This window comes from Copadichromis virginalis, linkage group LG3 (assembly GCF_057382275.1).
Source record: "Copadichromis virginalis isolate Kocher_CV1m ecotype Utaka linkage group LG3, C_Virginalis_male_GT1.1, whole genome shotgun sequence".
Lineage (NCBI taxonomy): Eukaryota > Metazoa > Chordata > Actinopteri > Cichliformes > Cichlidae > Copadichromis > Copadichromis virginalis.
Genome location: NC_140620.1, coordinates 49,885,878 through 49,899,300, shown reverse-complemented (window position 1 = coordinate 49,899,300; position 13,423 = coordinate 49,885,878). Strand labels below are relative to the sequence as shown.

General features: G+C 42.2%; 1 protein-coding gene and 4 non-coding genes across 5 annotated transcripts; all 5 read right to left on the bottom strand.

Annotated features, from left to right (window-relative positions):
- Positions 1-4,539: 4,539 nt before the first annotated feature.
- On the bottom strand, positions 4,540-10,702 carry snx15 (sorting nexin 15). Its single transcript, XM_085451516.1, has 7 exons — positions 10,486-10,702; positions 9,770-9,926; positions 8,060-8,175; positions 7,611-7,890; positions 7,354-7,512; positions 6,812-7,009; positions 4,540-5,149 (listed from the first exon to the last, which is right to left on the bottom strand). Exons 1-7 carry the CDS (start codon positions 10,582-10,584, stop codon positions 5,016-5,018), a joined length of 1,143 nt encoding a protein of 380 aa, XP_085307642.1. The 5' UTR covers positions 10,585-10,702; the 3' UTR covers positions 4,540-5,015.
- trnal-aag (transfer RNA leucine (anticodon AAG)) lies at positions 5,669-5,750 on the bottom strand. Its single transcript has one exon. It is a non-coding gene; the product is annotated as a tRNA-Leu (tRNA).
- On the bottom strand, positions 5,963-6,044 carry trnal-aag (transfer RNA leucine (anticodon AAG)). Its single transcript has one exon. It is a non-coding gene; the product is annotated as a tRNA-Leu (tRNA).
- Positions 8,717-8,798, bottom strand: trnal-aag (transfer RNA leucine (anticodon AAG)). The gene has a single exon. It is a non-coding gene; the product is annotated as a tRNA-Leu (tRNA).
- On the bottom strand, positions 9,427-9,508 carry trnal-aag (transfer RNA leucine (anticodon AAG)). Its single transcript has one exon. It is a non-coding gene; the product is annotated as a tRNA-Leu (tRNA).
- Positions 10,703-13,423: the final 2,721 nt, after the last annotated feature.

The following is a 13,423-nucleotide window of genomic DNA, read 5'->3' as shown; positions in this document are numbered from 1 at the left end:
GTGTGTGTTTGGACAGAGTGGGAGAATGCAATTGATAGATAATACATGGATCTGGTGCACAAGCTGGAGAATACTAAAAAGCACAAATTGTTCACAGAAAAGCGTACCAAAAAGCCTAAAATTGTGTGTCTGTCTGTGTGTGAGTGCCTGAACGTCATCTCTCTGAGGGCTCATATTATGTTAACCACTTAGACTAACATCAAACACTCTCTCTCACTCTCTCTTACACACACACACACACACACACACACACACACACACACACACACACACACACACACACACACACACTCTGGTAGGAGCGTGAAGGTGCCAGCCATATAAATAGGATATCCCAGAGCGAGAGATAAAAAGGAGAAGAGATTGACAGAGAGAGAGGGATAGAGATTATATATTCAAAGGGGAGAAAGAAAGTGGTGAAAAAAAGGATGGTGGGGGGGAAAGAGTGAGAGAAACGGAGAGGGCAAGAGCAGGAGGGGGTGAGGATAGATAGATACGAAAAGATCAATAAATGGCATAAAGTGTATGTTCATTGATTTAGTCGGAGTGAAAGAGTGATGGCGGGGAGAGACGAAATTAGAGGACAGAAAATGCTGGGAGCAGAGAGGAGGGCAGCGAGTGGGTGGTGAAGGGAGAAATAGATATAAAAATCTAATTAAAGTTGCATTAATCGATACTTTCATGTCAACAGTGGGTCAGATGAGTATTTTCAGCGCAAGAGAAAACCAATCATAGTGACAAAGTAGCAGAAAATGATCACCCAACGCTGCGGCTGCACATCCATTCATTCACTATCTATCTATCTATCTATCTATCTATCTATCTATCTATCTATCTATCTATCTATCTATCTATCTATCTCTCTATCTATCTATCTATCTTGGCGACAGTAGGAAAGAAAAACTCCCTTTTAACAGGTGGGTCAGCAGATATTGCAGAACTCAATATCACTCCTTCTTCACCTTTAAAAAGCCTCAAGGTGCAAATTGGATCATTCTCCTGTTAATAACATCAGACAGTGTTCCAGCTAACTGGCTGGTAACTCCACTGAATGCACTGACAGCAAAGGTAACACTGGGACTTTGTTTCCTGCAGGGCTGTCCTCATGAGAGACGTTTCATTGTAGCCTTTGATGGTTTTCGGTGCTGCGGTGTGTGTGCGACATGCTTTAAAGTCTGATCGTGTCACTGGGTTGCTTGGTTTTCATAGATTACACCTATTTCTGAAGTAAGCACACATACTAGACTGAATCCTACATTTCCCATAATGCAACTCAATGACATATTTCAATTAAACCCTTCCTGGACGTCCATGCCTTCTTTGCAGTCTGAAGGCAGGCTTTTGGCTCCCCTTGGCTTCTTGGAAACAGAAACAGTTATCACCGGGTGTTATGAGATTCATCAGGATGAAGAAAACTGAATTTTCTGTCTAAAATTGGTGGAGTTGTGCTCAAATGTTGAAACTCTTCCTGCATGCTTTTAGTGATACGCTTTGTCTGACGTTCAGGCTCTGGGTCAAATTGAAAGAGACACAGAGAGGCTGTTAACATATGTCAAGACAGGCAGAAACAGAGAGACAGGCAGGCTGGAAAGGGTGAGAGTGAAGCAGACAGACAGAAAGAGAACAAATGGTTGTGCGTGCATGTGTGTGTGTGAGAGAGAGGGAGACAGAGAGAGGAGAGGGAGAACGAGAGGCAGAAGTGTACTCAAATAGCTTAGGGCAAGGTGACAGAGAGAAACGAATGGACAGAAGAATAACAAGCTCACAGAGGGGGGTTAGTGTGTATGTGTGTGTTAGGGAACAAGAGAGAAAAAGGAAGACACAGAGGGCGGAAGGGAAGCGCAATAGAGGAAGTTGAGAGAGCAAAAATAAAAACAGTCAGAGAAAGTGTGTGTGCGTCGTGTGTGTGTGTGTGTGTGTGTGTATAGACACCCAAAGGTGTCACAGTGTGCAGTTTGGCTTGATGATGACCCACTGGGCATGTAGGTCATAACGGTTTGTCTCTCAGAGGCATGACTGTATGCCTGCATGCATCCATTAGTGTGAGCCAGTGCGAGAGAGTGTGTGTAAATAGAAACTCGGCAGACACGCACACACATGCAAAGTGGGTCTCTTAGAGTGCGCTTAAGAGTGTGTTAGGTCAGGGGTTGGAGAAGCAGTTTTTCTAGTCGCCAGGACTCAAAAAGATACTTAAACATACACACTCATGTCACCTACACATGCTGCAAATCCAGAATGGGTACACACACGCATAGCTGCCCTTTATGTCATACATGCACACGTAATGTACCATGCATGGCACTAAATTATGCACAAATACACACAGGCGCACACCGACACACACATCTCTTTCTTTTGATCTCTCGTGATAACGCACACACACGCACAGGGGGAAGCTATTATGCTCTCAGGCTGGAGTGTTTTGATGGTATAATTGCAGTGACCAGTGAGGAGAAAGAGACGGAGTGAGGGATGGGGATGGAGGGAGAGAGAGAGAGAAAAAAAGAGGAGAGTGCTGACACTCTCAGCATGCTAATGTTGTGAGGCTCTACCCCCCCTGTGATTTCAAACCTCCCACCCTCCCTCCATCTCTTTGTCTCTCCATCTTCCTATCTCACATCCTCTACATTTCACAGGTGGAGCACTAGAACGAGGGGGAGATGGAGAGAAAGGTAGAGAGGTGGAGAGATGAGAGGAAAAGAGGGATGTATAACAGGATGGAGCAATGTTATCTCTTGCTTTCTCTCGCCATCCCTCCATCCACTTCAAGCTCACTACAATGGTCAAAACAAAGCATGCAAAAAGAAAAAAGAGGAGGTATGGTGGAGGGGAGGAAAATAGAGGAAGAGGGAGGGTCCTTTTTTCCCATCCCTTTAACAATGGAGGGATGATCTCTGCTTATCCTCTAATCTCATCCCGTCTTTTTTCCCCTCTCCTCCGTCCTTTCTGTCATGTCTCACACTCTGCAACCCCTCGATGTGGTGGGAGAAAGGGTAGCCTTTTCCTCTCGTTGGCCTCCCTTTTTTTTGTCACCTCTCCATCTGTTTGTCCTTCCAGCGCTCACTCAATCCCTCTCTCCTCTCCAGAGAAGGGATTCTGGTGCTGGCTGTGATCTTTTTTTCTCTTTTCCATCTTTTTTTTTTTGGCATTTCATCTCTTTCCTCTTAGTCAAACATCCAAAATATCCCCTAACAAAAAGGTAGTCGGTGCGTATCGTGGTTTAGCTTCATTTACATACTTGGTCACAAAAATGCATGAAAAATTGATTTGACTGATCAAGTATATGCAGATATAGTCACAATATTTTTTGGACCATCTTGCCGTTTTTTTAACATCCAACTCGGCATGCAAAAAAGCAAAACCTGTAGCATCAATTTTTCATTAAGTAGTATAGCTGAAGGCAGAAGAGTTCGGCTACAAGTAGGTTTCAGTTTCCTCCCCAGTTCACTGCTTTGTGCTCAAAATTGTTCATCTGGGAAAAACAAATATGACATTTACCTTGATTTTAACATGAACAGGGAGCATGAGTTTCTGCACTACAGCGTTTGTTAGTGATTATAATCCAATAAGTCAACAGTGCCTCTCAGAGGTAATGTCTTGCTACTGCAGACCCACATGCAACGCGATTGTGAGGGACACTGGGAATAGTCTCATTCCTCCAAATAGAAACAGGATGAAGTGAATGCCCTCATAGTCCAAATGCTCAGTATGACCCACCCCCTATGCAGTGCGACAGATAAAACCTTCAGTATCTATGCCTGCAACAGGGAGACACCTGTTTTACAGGTATGACCAGTACTTTTTTGTCACACTGGTCTTAATCATCCAAGCTTACTTAGTTTGAATCAGTGTTTTCAAGGTGGCATGGTTAGCATGACTCCTGGTCAGGCTCCTGCTCCAGCTAGCACATGACGTTACACAGCAGTTGTTGGAACAGTTCCTGAGCCAAACAGTGAAATCAAAGCAGACCACGCAAAACTATTATTCAGCATTTGTAGTTCAAAATGGGCACACTTTTATTTATCTGCTGCTTATATTGAACCGAAAAGACAAATATAAGACCATGAAAGGCCTAAAGACAACATAATCCCCTTAATAATTTATTTGTGTGCCCTTATTAGATTAGATAATAAAAGACAGTTGGATCTGTTAAGGGGCAAAATGATTATTTGCATCTTTACTGAGGAAAACAACCATTCTTTAGGGAGATTTAATGTACTTTTTATATGTTGCCATCGTTTTCAAAATCGGATTTATTCATGTGACTACTGCAATTATGTCACGTGTACTCATTTCAAACAGGTAATTAGAAGATAGAGCTCAGTTTAATTTATTAAAAAATGAGTGATTTATTCCAAATAGCACAAAGGTGTTGACACTGTTTGCACTTTTACTACTTACCTGTAGTAAAACCACATTTATTTTGAATTGATTGACTGATTGTGGACAGCTGTAGTTACAGACTTGGTAACACTGTTGGCTGAAGCAGTGAAGCCAGTGTTTCAAAATGTAGCGAAGAAGCGAAGGAATCTTACTCACTTAAATTAAAATCATATTTATTAACAAAAGATTGTGCAAAAATGTAAATCACTGATACACTTATACATTATTGTGCTCAAGAAGAGGACAATGTAAAGGAAAGACAAAAAGAAGAAGAGATGCATTAATCCAATAAGTTAACAGCTACGTTCAGTTTCTGTATATGTAGATTTTGTGAGTCACAAGTTTTTCAAAACAAAGGCAACTAAAGATCCAGTTTGTACTGTAGTGTGTACCTCAGACGTGTGGGTCTGTATGTTTGTGCCATGTTGTTTCATTTCCACGTGGATGCGGTTGTATTTGGGAATGCCACGGTCCAAATGTCCGTATGTGCACGTATCCGTGAAACTGTTTATCTCTACTTTTCGTCAGTATGCCTTTGCGTGACATGCCCGTGTATGCCACGACCCTGAGCTCCATTGTGTTCCAGCTTCTCTCATATATTGTACATTGTGCGTCAATACACGAACGTGCATCTAGTGGTCCTCTGCATGTGCAGGTGTGTGAGTGTGAGAGGGTGAGGAGTGCCTTTCGACCAACATCTCAGCGTGCTTCAGGTACTGCGCCGTCCTTCGCATCACAGACTCCCTGCGTACTGGATCAGTGTCTCCTGCATAGACACAGTGATAAAAATGATTAGTGTATAATATTGTACATGTGGAGGGTTTATCTGAAAAGTGTAACAGAACAGAGGAGACTGACAAAGACAACAAAAGGGACACGTTATGCTCATTCTTAACTTCGCATTCTTGGACTCAACTAGAATATATGAAAATAATCCTTATTTATTTGTTTGAGACAAGCTATTACAGCTTCCCAACCTCTCCTTTTAATACAGCTTTCTTCTGATTGGCTCCCCCCTCGTAAACAAAAGGCAGAACTCTATGTCTGAGGTGTCCATAACAGGCACATCCAACCTGATGGACATCATACAGAGCTAAGTGTTGGAAACATAGTGTTTGCAGCAGTCTGAGTCCATGAGTCTAAACATGCACTGACCTCATTATCATTTAATATGACCATCTACCATTATATTGCTGTTTGTATGAGAGATAGCATAAAAAAGCATAATACAAATCATTATCAGTGCTTTACAATATACAGATGATTAGGAAAAGGAAAACAACCCTGGCAGCAGTGGGATTCGAACCCACGCCCCCAAAGAGACTGGAGCCTTAATCCAGCGCCTTAGACCACTCGGCCACGCTACCTTGCAAAAAAAACACCAGCCCACTGTCAGAAGGTTAATGGGTTAGCAGAGTTTACCCTCCTGACCACTTGACCACACAGACATGAAAAAGATACAGTACAGCATCTTTGCATTTAAAGAGGTAACCAAAGCTTTGCAAAAAAGAGCAACTCTAAACACAGTTCTTCTTATGAAGCTACTGAACTGTACTTTCCACACCTGAAAAGGTTAAAGTGGCAGTGGTGGGATTTGAACCCACGCCTCCGAAGAGACTGGAGCCTTAATCCAGCGCCTTAGACCGCTCGGCCACACTACCTGCACATCAGGCCACACGGTGCGTGTCGACATGCTGAAAGTTGATTCTGGTCCTCTAGACATTGGGGCGCGTCCCCCAGGAGGGTCATAGACCCCCTAATGATCCTCTACACGAGCCAAGGTGTGAAAATGGGTGTAGGTCACAATCCACGCTCCTTAGACGAAGAGTAGAACTGTTGCAAGTGCAACACTTCCCTTTGGCCATAAAGAAACGCACAATTCACCATAGACAACTGATGTCAGAACTTACTTGTCAGTAACACAACAGCTTATAGCAAAATAACAGCTAACGCAGGAGAGTAAAGTTGTTAACGGCGCATTTATCGGCGTGGTAGCAGCACATCGGACAAAGTGCTTGAATATGGTCGGTGAGGCGTCACAGCTGTAAACCTAACCGCACAATTTATTTTTCATTTGGACACGGTGCACCGTCTGGCATTCTGCAGGTTCTGCAGTTGACGAACTGATTTCATGGTCTATTGCCATAGCAACAAAGCTGTTTTAATAATTGACGCAGAAATAGACATGACAGAGAGCATTCGAGTAAAATGCTCCATGTGAAAAAAACATAAAAGGTTTTTGTTGAACTCAGAATGCTCACAGCAGATTAGTAATTCTAATTTTCCAACACTGCGACAACCACCTAGTAGTAGTAGTAAGTAGTAGTAACCACCTCCTCGGCTCCTTCATCAGTATTTTTACCTCTTACAGGAGTATCTCTCTCTTTCTCCACCCACCCACTGATACTTTTGTACACTGAGGGCTCACCTTGTACTCCAGTGATCAGAATATCCACTGCCATCCTGTATCCACAAATGGCAGAACTAATTTCTCCCTCCTTCTCCCTCTCCATGGCAGCTGTCAGCTCCTTGGCAGCTTGGTTTAAGTAACCCCCGTCCTCTCCGTCCACACTGTTTGATGGTAGTGAGAATAACTCTGAGTGGTCGGTGGAAGAATTGGATCTATCTGTAAATCAAAGAAAAAGAGATATTGTAGTAGTAGTGATATTGTCTTTAGTGAACTATGTCTTATGTTTTATTTGTTAGGTTTTAAAAAGTCACTATCTAAAATAAATCACTGATTGTGATGCTTTTAACCAGAAACAGCAGTTAAGTCCTAATAGAGCTCCAGCATAAATGTATAAAGACATTTACACTAGTATATGTTATCAGGAAGCCTCAAAAAACACTGATCACAGACATCTTCTTATCCACTGACACAGTAAGTAAAAGCGTTAATGGATAAGACACATATTCGGGAAGATTAAAATCAGCTTTATATGATTAAATTCACATTTATTTTGGCATCACCTTGTTTATAGCAGGGATCAAAAACAGCCAAGTCATTATCAGATAGTGGAGGAGGAACTTCTTCCTTTGGGGATGGGAGTCCTTCAGCCACAGAGTCAAACAGTGAGTCGAATTCTTCCTGGGTCTCTTTTGATTCGGGGTCCGTGAATGGAGATGGGACTGGAGGGAAAACACGGATCAAAAAAGTGAGAACAACTGTAAGAATATAAGAATTAAATGAGGACATAACAGACCATCACACATTGTGAGATTTCTACCTCGGTCATCCAGCTCTGTGTCGCTAAGCTCCTCTTGCTCTTCTTCTGTTGGAGATCCTCCGATCTCATTGTAGGCTTCAGCTGCCACTTCTGGTTCTCCCACTTCTAAGCTCAGGTTATTGCCCAGATCCTGGGGCAAGGTGGGAGCCTCCCTGCCCTCCTCTTCCTCAGCAGGCTCACAGTCTGATGCCCTACGGTTGGGGAGGGGGATGAGAGGAGGAGGCAGAGGCCCCGCAGAAGAGAGAGGTGTGGCATCCAGAGGCCTTGTTACCTCACCACCCTGAGTAAGGGAAGGGATAGACTGGCAGCATTAGAGAAAAGGGGTCTGGTAATATAACGAATGTTAACCTGGCACACGTTTCATTTTTCTTTTCCGTCTTTTAATGTTTGTTGAAATTTGAGTAATGGTTGATTTTGATTGTAAGAGTGCCTCTCTGAGTGTGTCTTACTCTGAAGAACTCCTTCAGCTGTGGGCTGTTATACAGAGCAGGAATGCTGGTAGTAAACTGAAGCATGGCCTCTGCTGCTTTTCTCCTTTCCTCTATCACAGCCCCATCAAACCTTCCTAAAGTTACAAGAGACAAAAGGGAAGTGTTACAATTTCTTTTTCACTTCTGAAGCTGCCGTTAGTGTTAGTGTTAAGTAATCGCCATTTGTCGAGGTTAAAACTGCTGCCATCATATTAAGCAGGGCATGAAAAGTTGAATGAACTCATGAATCATGACTGTTTATAGGTATGGCTCAACTGATTTGCTGCGTTTGCAGTTTGATTTTAGTAACCACTGAAAAATGAAGCCAGTTCAGCTCTTTGTGTACCATAACTTTGCTCTTCTCTTCAGCTGGCTGACGGACCAGCATGAGAATGAGGAACAGCGGACCACAGACTGAGTTACCTGACACTGTCTCCATCGACAACAAAACTCTGTGCAGGGAGTCGCACCATTCCCGGAATGTGCTGCTCCTGCTGAACCATATTTACACTTGAGTTTTTACACACAATGTTTCGCAAGGAGGCCAACCCTAAACATGATGCTTCTAATAAAGACAAATAGAGGTGTGTCTTAAACTTCCTTTTTTCTCTCCACTGCCAAATGAAAATGTTTACATGGCAGTGGTGGGATTCGAACCCACGCCCCCGAAGAGACTGGAGCCTTAATCCAGCGCCTTAGACCGCTCGGCCACACTACCTGCTGAAAGGCTACGACTCACTATCCTACCTCATTTTAGCTTTCTCAGAATACATTTGAAGGGAGGACTGTACTCCACAGTTCTGACATGCTAACTGTGAAATTAACTTTGATTGGTCGATGTTGCTGTACACATCACAACAAGGTCCAAAGAGAGTTCAGGTTTGCATAATTGCCACACTACCACAAAACTGCCCACCTCCCATTCAGACTTTTCTCATCAGCATGATCTGATAAAAAATACAGCACAGCTGCTTTTCATTTTCAACACTCATGCAAATAGAGTGCAGGAGGAAGGCAAAGCATCTCTAGAGAACATACACATGCTCCCCTCGAATGCTTTCAGGAAGGGTCACATTAAAACAAATGGAGCTACCTGCTATAAATAATGAAATTTTAAAAGAGCATATCCAATGCATCTCATTATAACAAATTTAGCACATATAGCACATTTTTGGAAAGGTCTGATCCAACATTTTGAACAGTTCTCAGATAATTAGTTTCATGAGTCACTTCAAGATATTTAAATAGAGACACAAATCCCTCTGGGGTTCTGTCAGGAAGAGTCAGATTAAAATAAATGGCGCTACCTGCTGTAAATAATGAAATTTTAAAAGAGCACCTCACGCTGGCAGTGGTGGGATTTGAACCCACGCCTCCGAAGAGACTGGAGCCTTAATCCAGCGCCTTAGACCGCTCGGCCACACTACCACAAGACAACCCTCAGTTCATCAGCAAAAACATACAACACAGCTGCTTTAAAGTAAAGCCCACGATGGGCAAAACTCACAAACCAAAGCAAAAAGACCGACCCTAAACATGTCACTTCTCATAAAGACAAGGAAATCTGACAGGAAATGTCACAAGAATTGTGACGAAAGTCTCAAAACAGGAATGAAAGACATTAAGCACAACAATTGCATGAAAGGCTCCGCAGGAATCTAAAGCATAACACAATCTTTACTCATGTACCAAAAAGTTGTGCTCGGGGAAAAGGTGGAAACTCCTCCTCTCTTCTGAAAAGGTTCCTGTGTGTGTAGGCCAACTCCCCATGGAGCTTCTTCAGCTCTGAGAACCTCCTCCACACAACCACCTCCTTCACATCTTCTGGGTGACGCTTGGACACAAACTGCAGATGATAGAATATAAAGTAAAACTCGCTTAACTGGCTGCATGTTTAACAATGAGACACAGCAAGTTTGCTTTTTGGCAACACTGCAGAGGCCACGATTTAAATGATAAATTTAAGGGAGAGCCATGAGTGCTTGATCCTCTTTGACTTTATACGCATGCCTCTGTAGTCATGCGGGTGCTCATGAACTGGATCACAAGTTCTCTCTGTTTCACTGGGCTGCTCATTGTGCACCACTGCCTCAAATAAAAGGCCCGTTGTATAGTTATTTGTTTATTTATATGAGCTAGCTGCGGGCGCCTGTCACTCTACTTCGTTAGAAATGAACACTACTTATAATAATACCAAGTCACTTACTTTTAACTGATGTTAAAGACCAAAGAGAACAGCGCTAAGCTAACACCTTTGTGCTACGCATTTCAAGTTAAAATACGTTTTGTCAAGTAATAAGCAAAACAGCTAACCACGTAGTCATTAAGCATGATTACACCCGACTCTACGATAGGTTTCAATTAATGACGCTGTAGCTAAGGAGAGATAAACAGTGTAAACTCACCCTCGCCGTCACTTTGTACTCGGTGTGGCCCTTCTCGTGTGTGCGTGGGTCGGCAACGGAGAAGAACCGATAATAGTCTTCTTTGAGTTTCCGTGACATATTTGCTCTCGTCAATAAAAGAAAAACGGCGCTGTGGTTTTAGCGGCACAAAACGCGAACGGTCAAAGGCTCTGTTGTGATTCTTTCGCCCCTCCTCTCCGTGGATGTACTCATTTCCTGGTTGGTGACGTGTACGAATGCGTGATTACGTAGGAGAGACGAGACGTCAAACTATTCAGTTTAATGTTAAACAATTTATTTCCTCCAGTAGGTACATGAAAATAAAATTAAACATTAAAAAAATACTTTTAAAAAATGAGTCCATGGTTTTTACGTACTTTTTTCTTTATTTCTTTGTTATATAAATTAAATCTAAGAAGCTATAATGGATCCAGTCCCAGGGATAACACATACAGACAACCACTCACACTCGCATTCACACCTATGGGCAATTTAGAGTTACCAACTAACTTAACCCCACTAACTGCATGTCTTTGGACTGTGGGAGGAAGCCGGAGCACCCAGAGAGACCCCACGCAAACACGGGGCGAACATGCAAACTACACAAAGAAAGGCTCTGGCCATTCAATATGTGGTAGTTTTTTCAAATGTTGTTAAAACTGGAATAGTAAGATGAAATAATATATTAAAAGTATATATAGATATATAAATTTATGTAGCAATAATTTTATGAATATATGAAGATAACAGGACTGGACCAACCGTATCCATATCCACTGTAACCATAATGTTACTCACTTTACCTTTCTCTGATTTTAATATTGTTGTCGATCAGTCACCGTTGATTAGTCACATTGTCACAGTCATAAAAATGCCCTCCAACTTGTATTAAACATGTAATTATCAGGGAAATACTCCAGGGGGTGCTCTAATGTTTCGTAGTTTTCAACACAGCATAGACACTTAATTTAAACATTTTAAATTAAGATATTCATTTTTATTTGTATGACTTGTTGTGTTTTTCCTCATATAAACCCCCCAAAACTGTGTTTGTGATGCTAAAAGGAAACATATTCTCCATCAAAGATGACGCTAAAAGAAAAAAAAAAAGGCACATAAAAGTGTTGGACATACCCTTTTTGAGACAATAGAACAAAGTGAACAACAACAGACGGTACTGAGGAAGCTCCAGCTGTGCATATTGTCTAACATCCCCTACCACTGTATTCCTAAGCTTTTATCTGTTTCCCATAGGATATAAATGTAATGATCAGAGGCCTGTTTAGTTGCTATATCTGATTCACCTATTTACAGCAACACAAAGGCTTTGAAATTGTCAAAATATCCTGAAGATCCTCATATTCAATGGTCCAAAGCCTTCCTCTCAAAGCTTTTAACAAGATTCTGAGTTTAGGCTGACGCTCACAGGTCCGTTGTCATCTTTATTGGTTCTGCTTGTCTCTCTGGCAAATTACCAGCTAAACTATAAGAAAAATGTTTAGCATACCAAATGACAGACTAAGAAACTCAGCTCAGCAGGCTGTAGTCATGCTGCAATGTCATATTCAGGTCCATATAGATCACCTGCATGTCCATTCTGGACGATCTGATATCCTCGTGTTGGCGTTGTTCCCACATCATCATAATTAATGTTTTTCCAGGGTCCACATTACAAGTGACCAATCACCTTCTTGTGACGTCATACTTTTGCGACTTCGAAAAATACCCGCCTTCAAAAACAAATGTTGTTCGAGAAACCGCCTTTTGTCCGCCGATCCAGCAATTTGAATTCCACTCAAGACACTTTTCTTTAATAAACAGTAAGCATTATACATATATTTTCCTTGAAATGGCTGAAATTGATAGCTGTTTGTTTGCTAGTGATAGGCTACTTGCGAACCAGTGTTCTCCAGAGAATTGCGTGTCAATGTATTATAATATATAATAAATGTACAGGTGAATATAGCTGTCATAAAAATGTTGTCAGGCAAAATTGCAGTAGCTTCCCTGATCATTTTACAAACATAAGTGAATAGAATTTGAACTAAAAGGCCTAGACTAATGGTTGTGTGAATCAAAATATCACCTGGAAACATAATTAACTGGTCCATAGCTGTGAAACTGGACATGAGTTCTTGATTCCATGGAGATTAACAGTAATCCAGAAATTTACAAATTTGTCCTGGGCCATCGTGTTAATGTTTTAATTACACAGTCTCCCAGGGACAACAATTACACGGTGTCCCTGCAATTTTGCCTGACCCAACCCCCGGGCCACGAAACACCAAAAAAGTTGGGGAACGCTGGTCTAGAGAACACTGGTTAGCTAATGCTGTCGTCAAGTAGCGTATCACTAGCAAACAAACAGCAAGCCAAGTGAGGAACATATGTATAATGCATATAGTTAGGGCTGGAGCAGGTGACCCTGAATCCTCCCTTAGTTATGCTGCAATAGACGTAGGCTGCCGGGGGATTCCCATGATGCATTGAGTTTTTCCTTTCCAGTCACCTTTCTCACTCACTATGTATTAATAGACCTCTCTGCATTGAATCATATCTGTTATTAACCTCTGTCTCTCTTCCACAGCATGTCTTTTATCCTGTCTTCCTTCTCTTACCCCAACCGGTCGCAGCAGATGGCCCCGCCCCTCCCTGAGCCTGGTTCTGCCGGAGGTTTCTTCCTGTTAAAAGGGAGTTTTTCCTTCCCACTGTCGCCAAAGTGCTTGCTCATAGGGGGTCATATGATTGTTGGGTTTTTCTCTGTACCTATGAAGCGCCTTGAGGCGACTTTTGTTGTGATTTGGCGCTATATAAATAAAATTGAATTGAATTGAATTACCGTTTGAAACGTATCCTAAAAGGACTACAAATTCGGCGGACAGGCGGCGGTTTCTCGCAAGTGAAGCGGAGCGCTGGATTGACAGACAGAGGCGGGCAA

Coding starts and splice junctions, on each gene's coding strand:
- snx15 (XM_085451516.1), bottom strand. CDS start 10,584: ATGTCACGGAAACTCAAAGAAGACTATTATCGGTTCTTCTCCGTTGCC. Junction 7,513..7,610: donor CACAGAGCTGGATGACCGAG/GTAGAAATCTCA, acceptor TTTTCCCTCCAG/TCCCATCTCCATTCACGGAC. Junction 7,010..7,353: donor TGATCCCTGCTATAAACAAG/GTGATGCCAAAA, acceptor TTTGATTTACAG/ATAGATCCAATTCTTCCACC.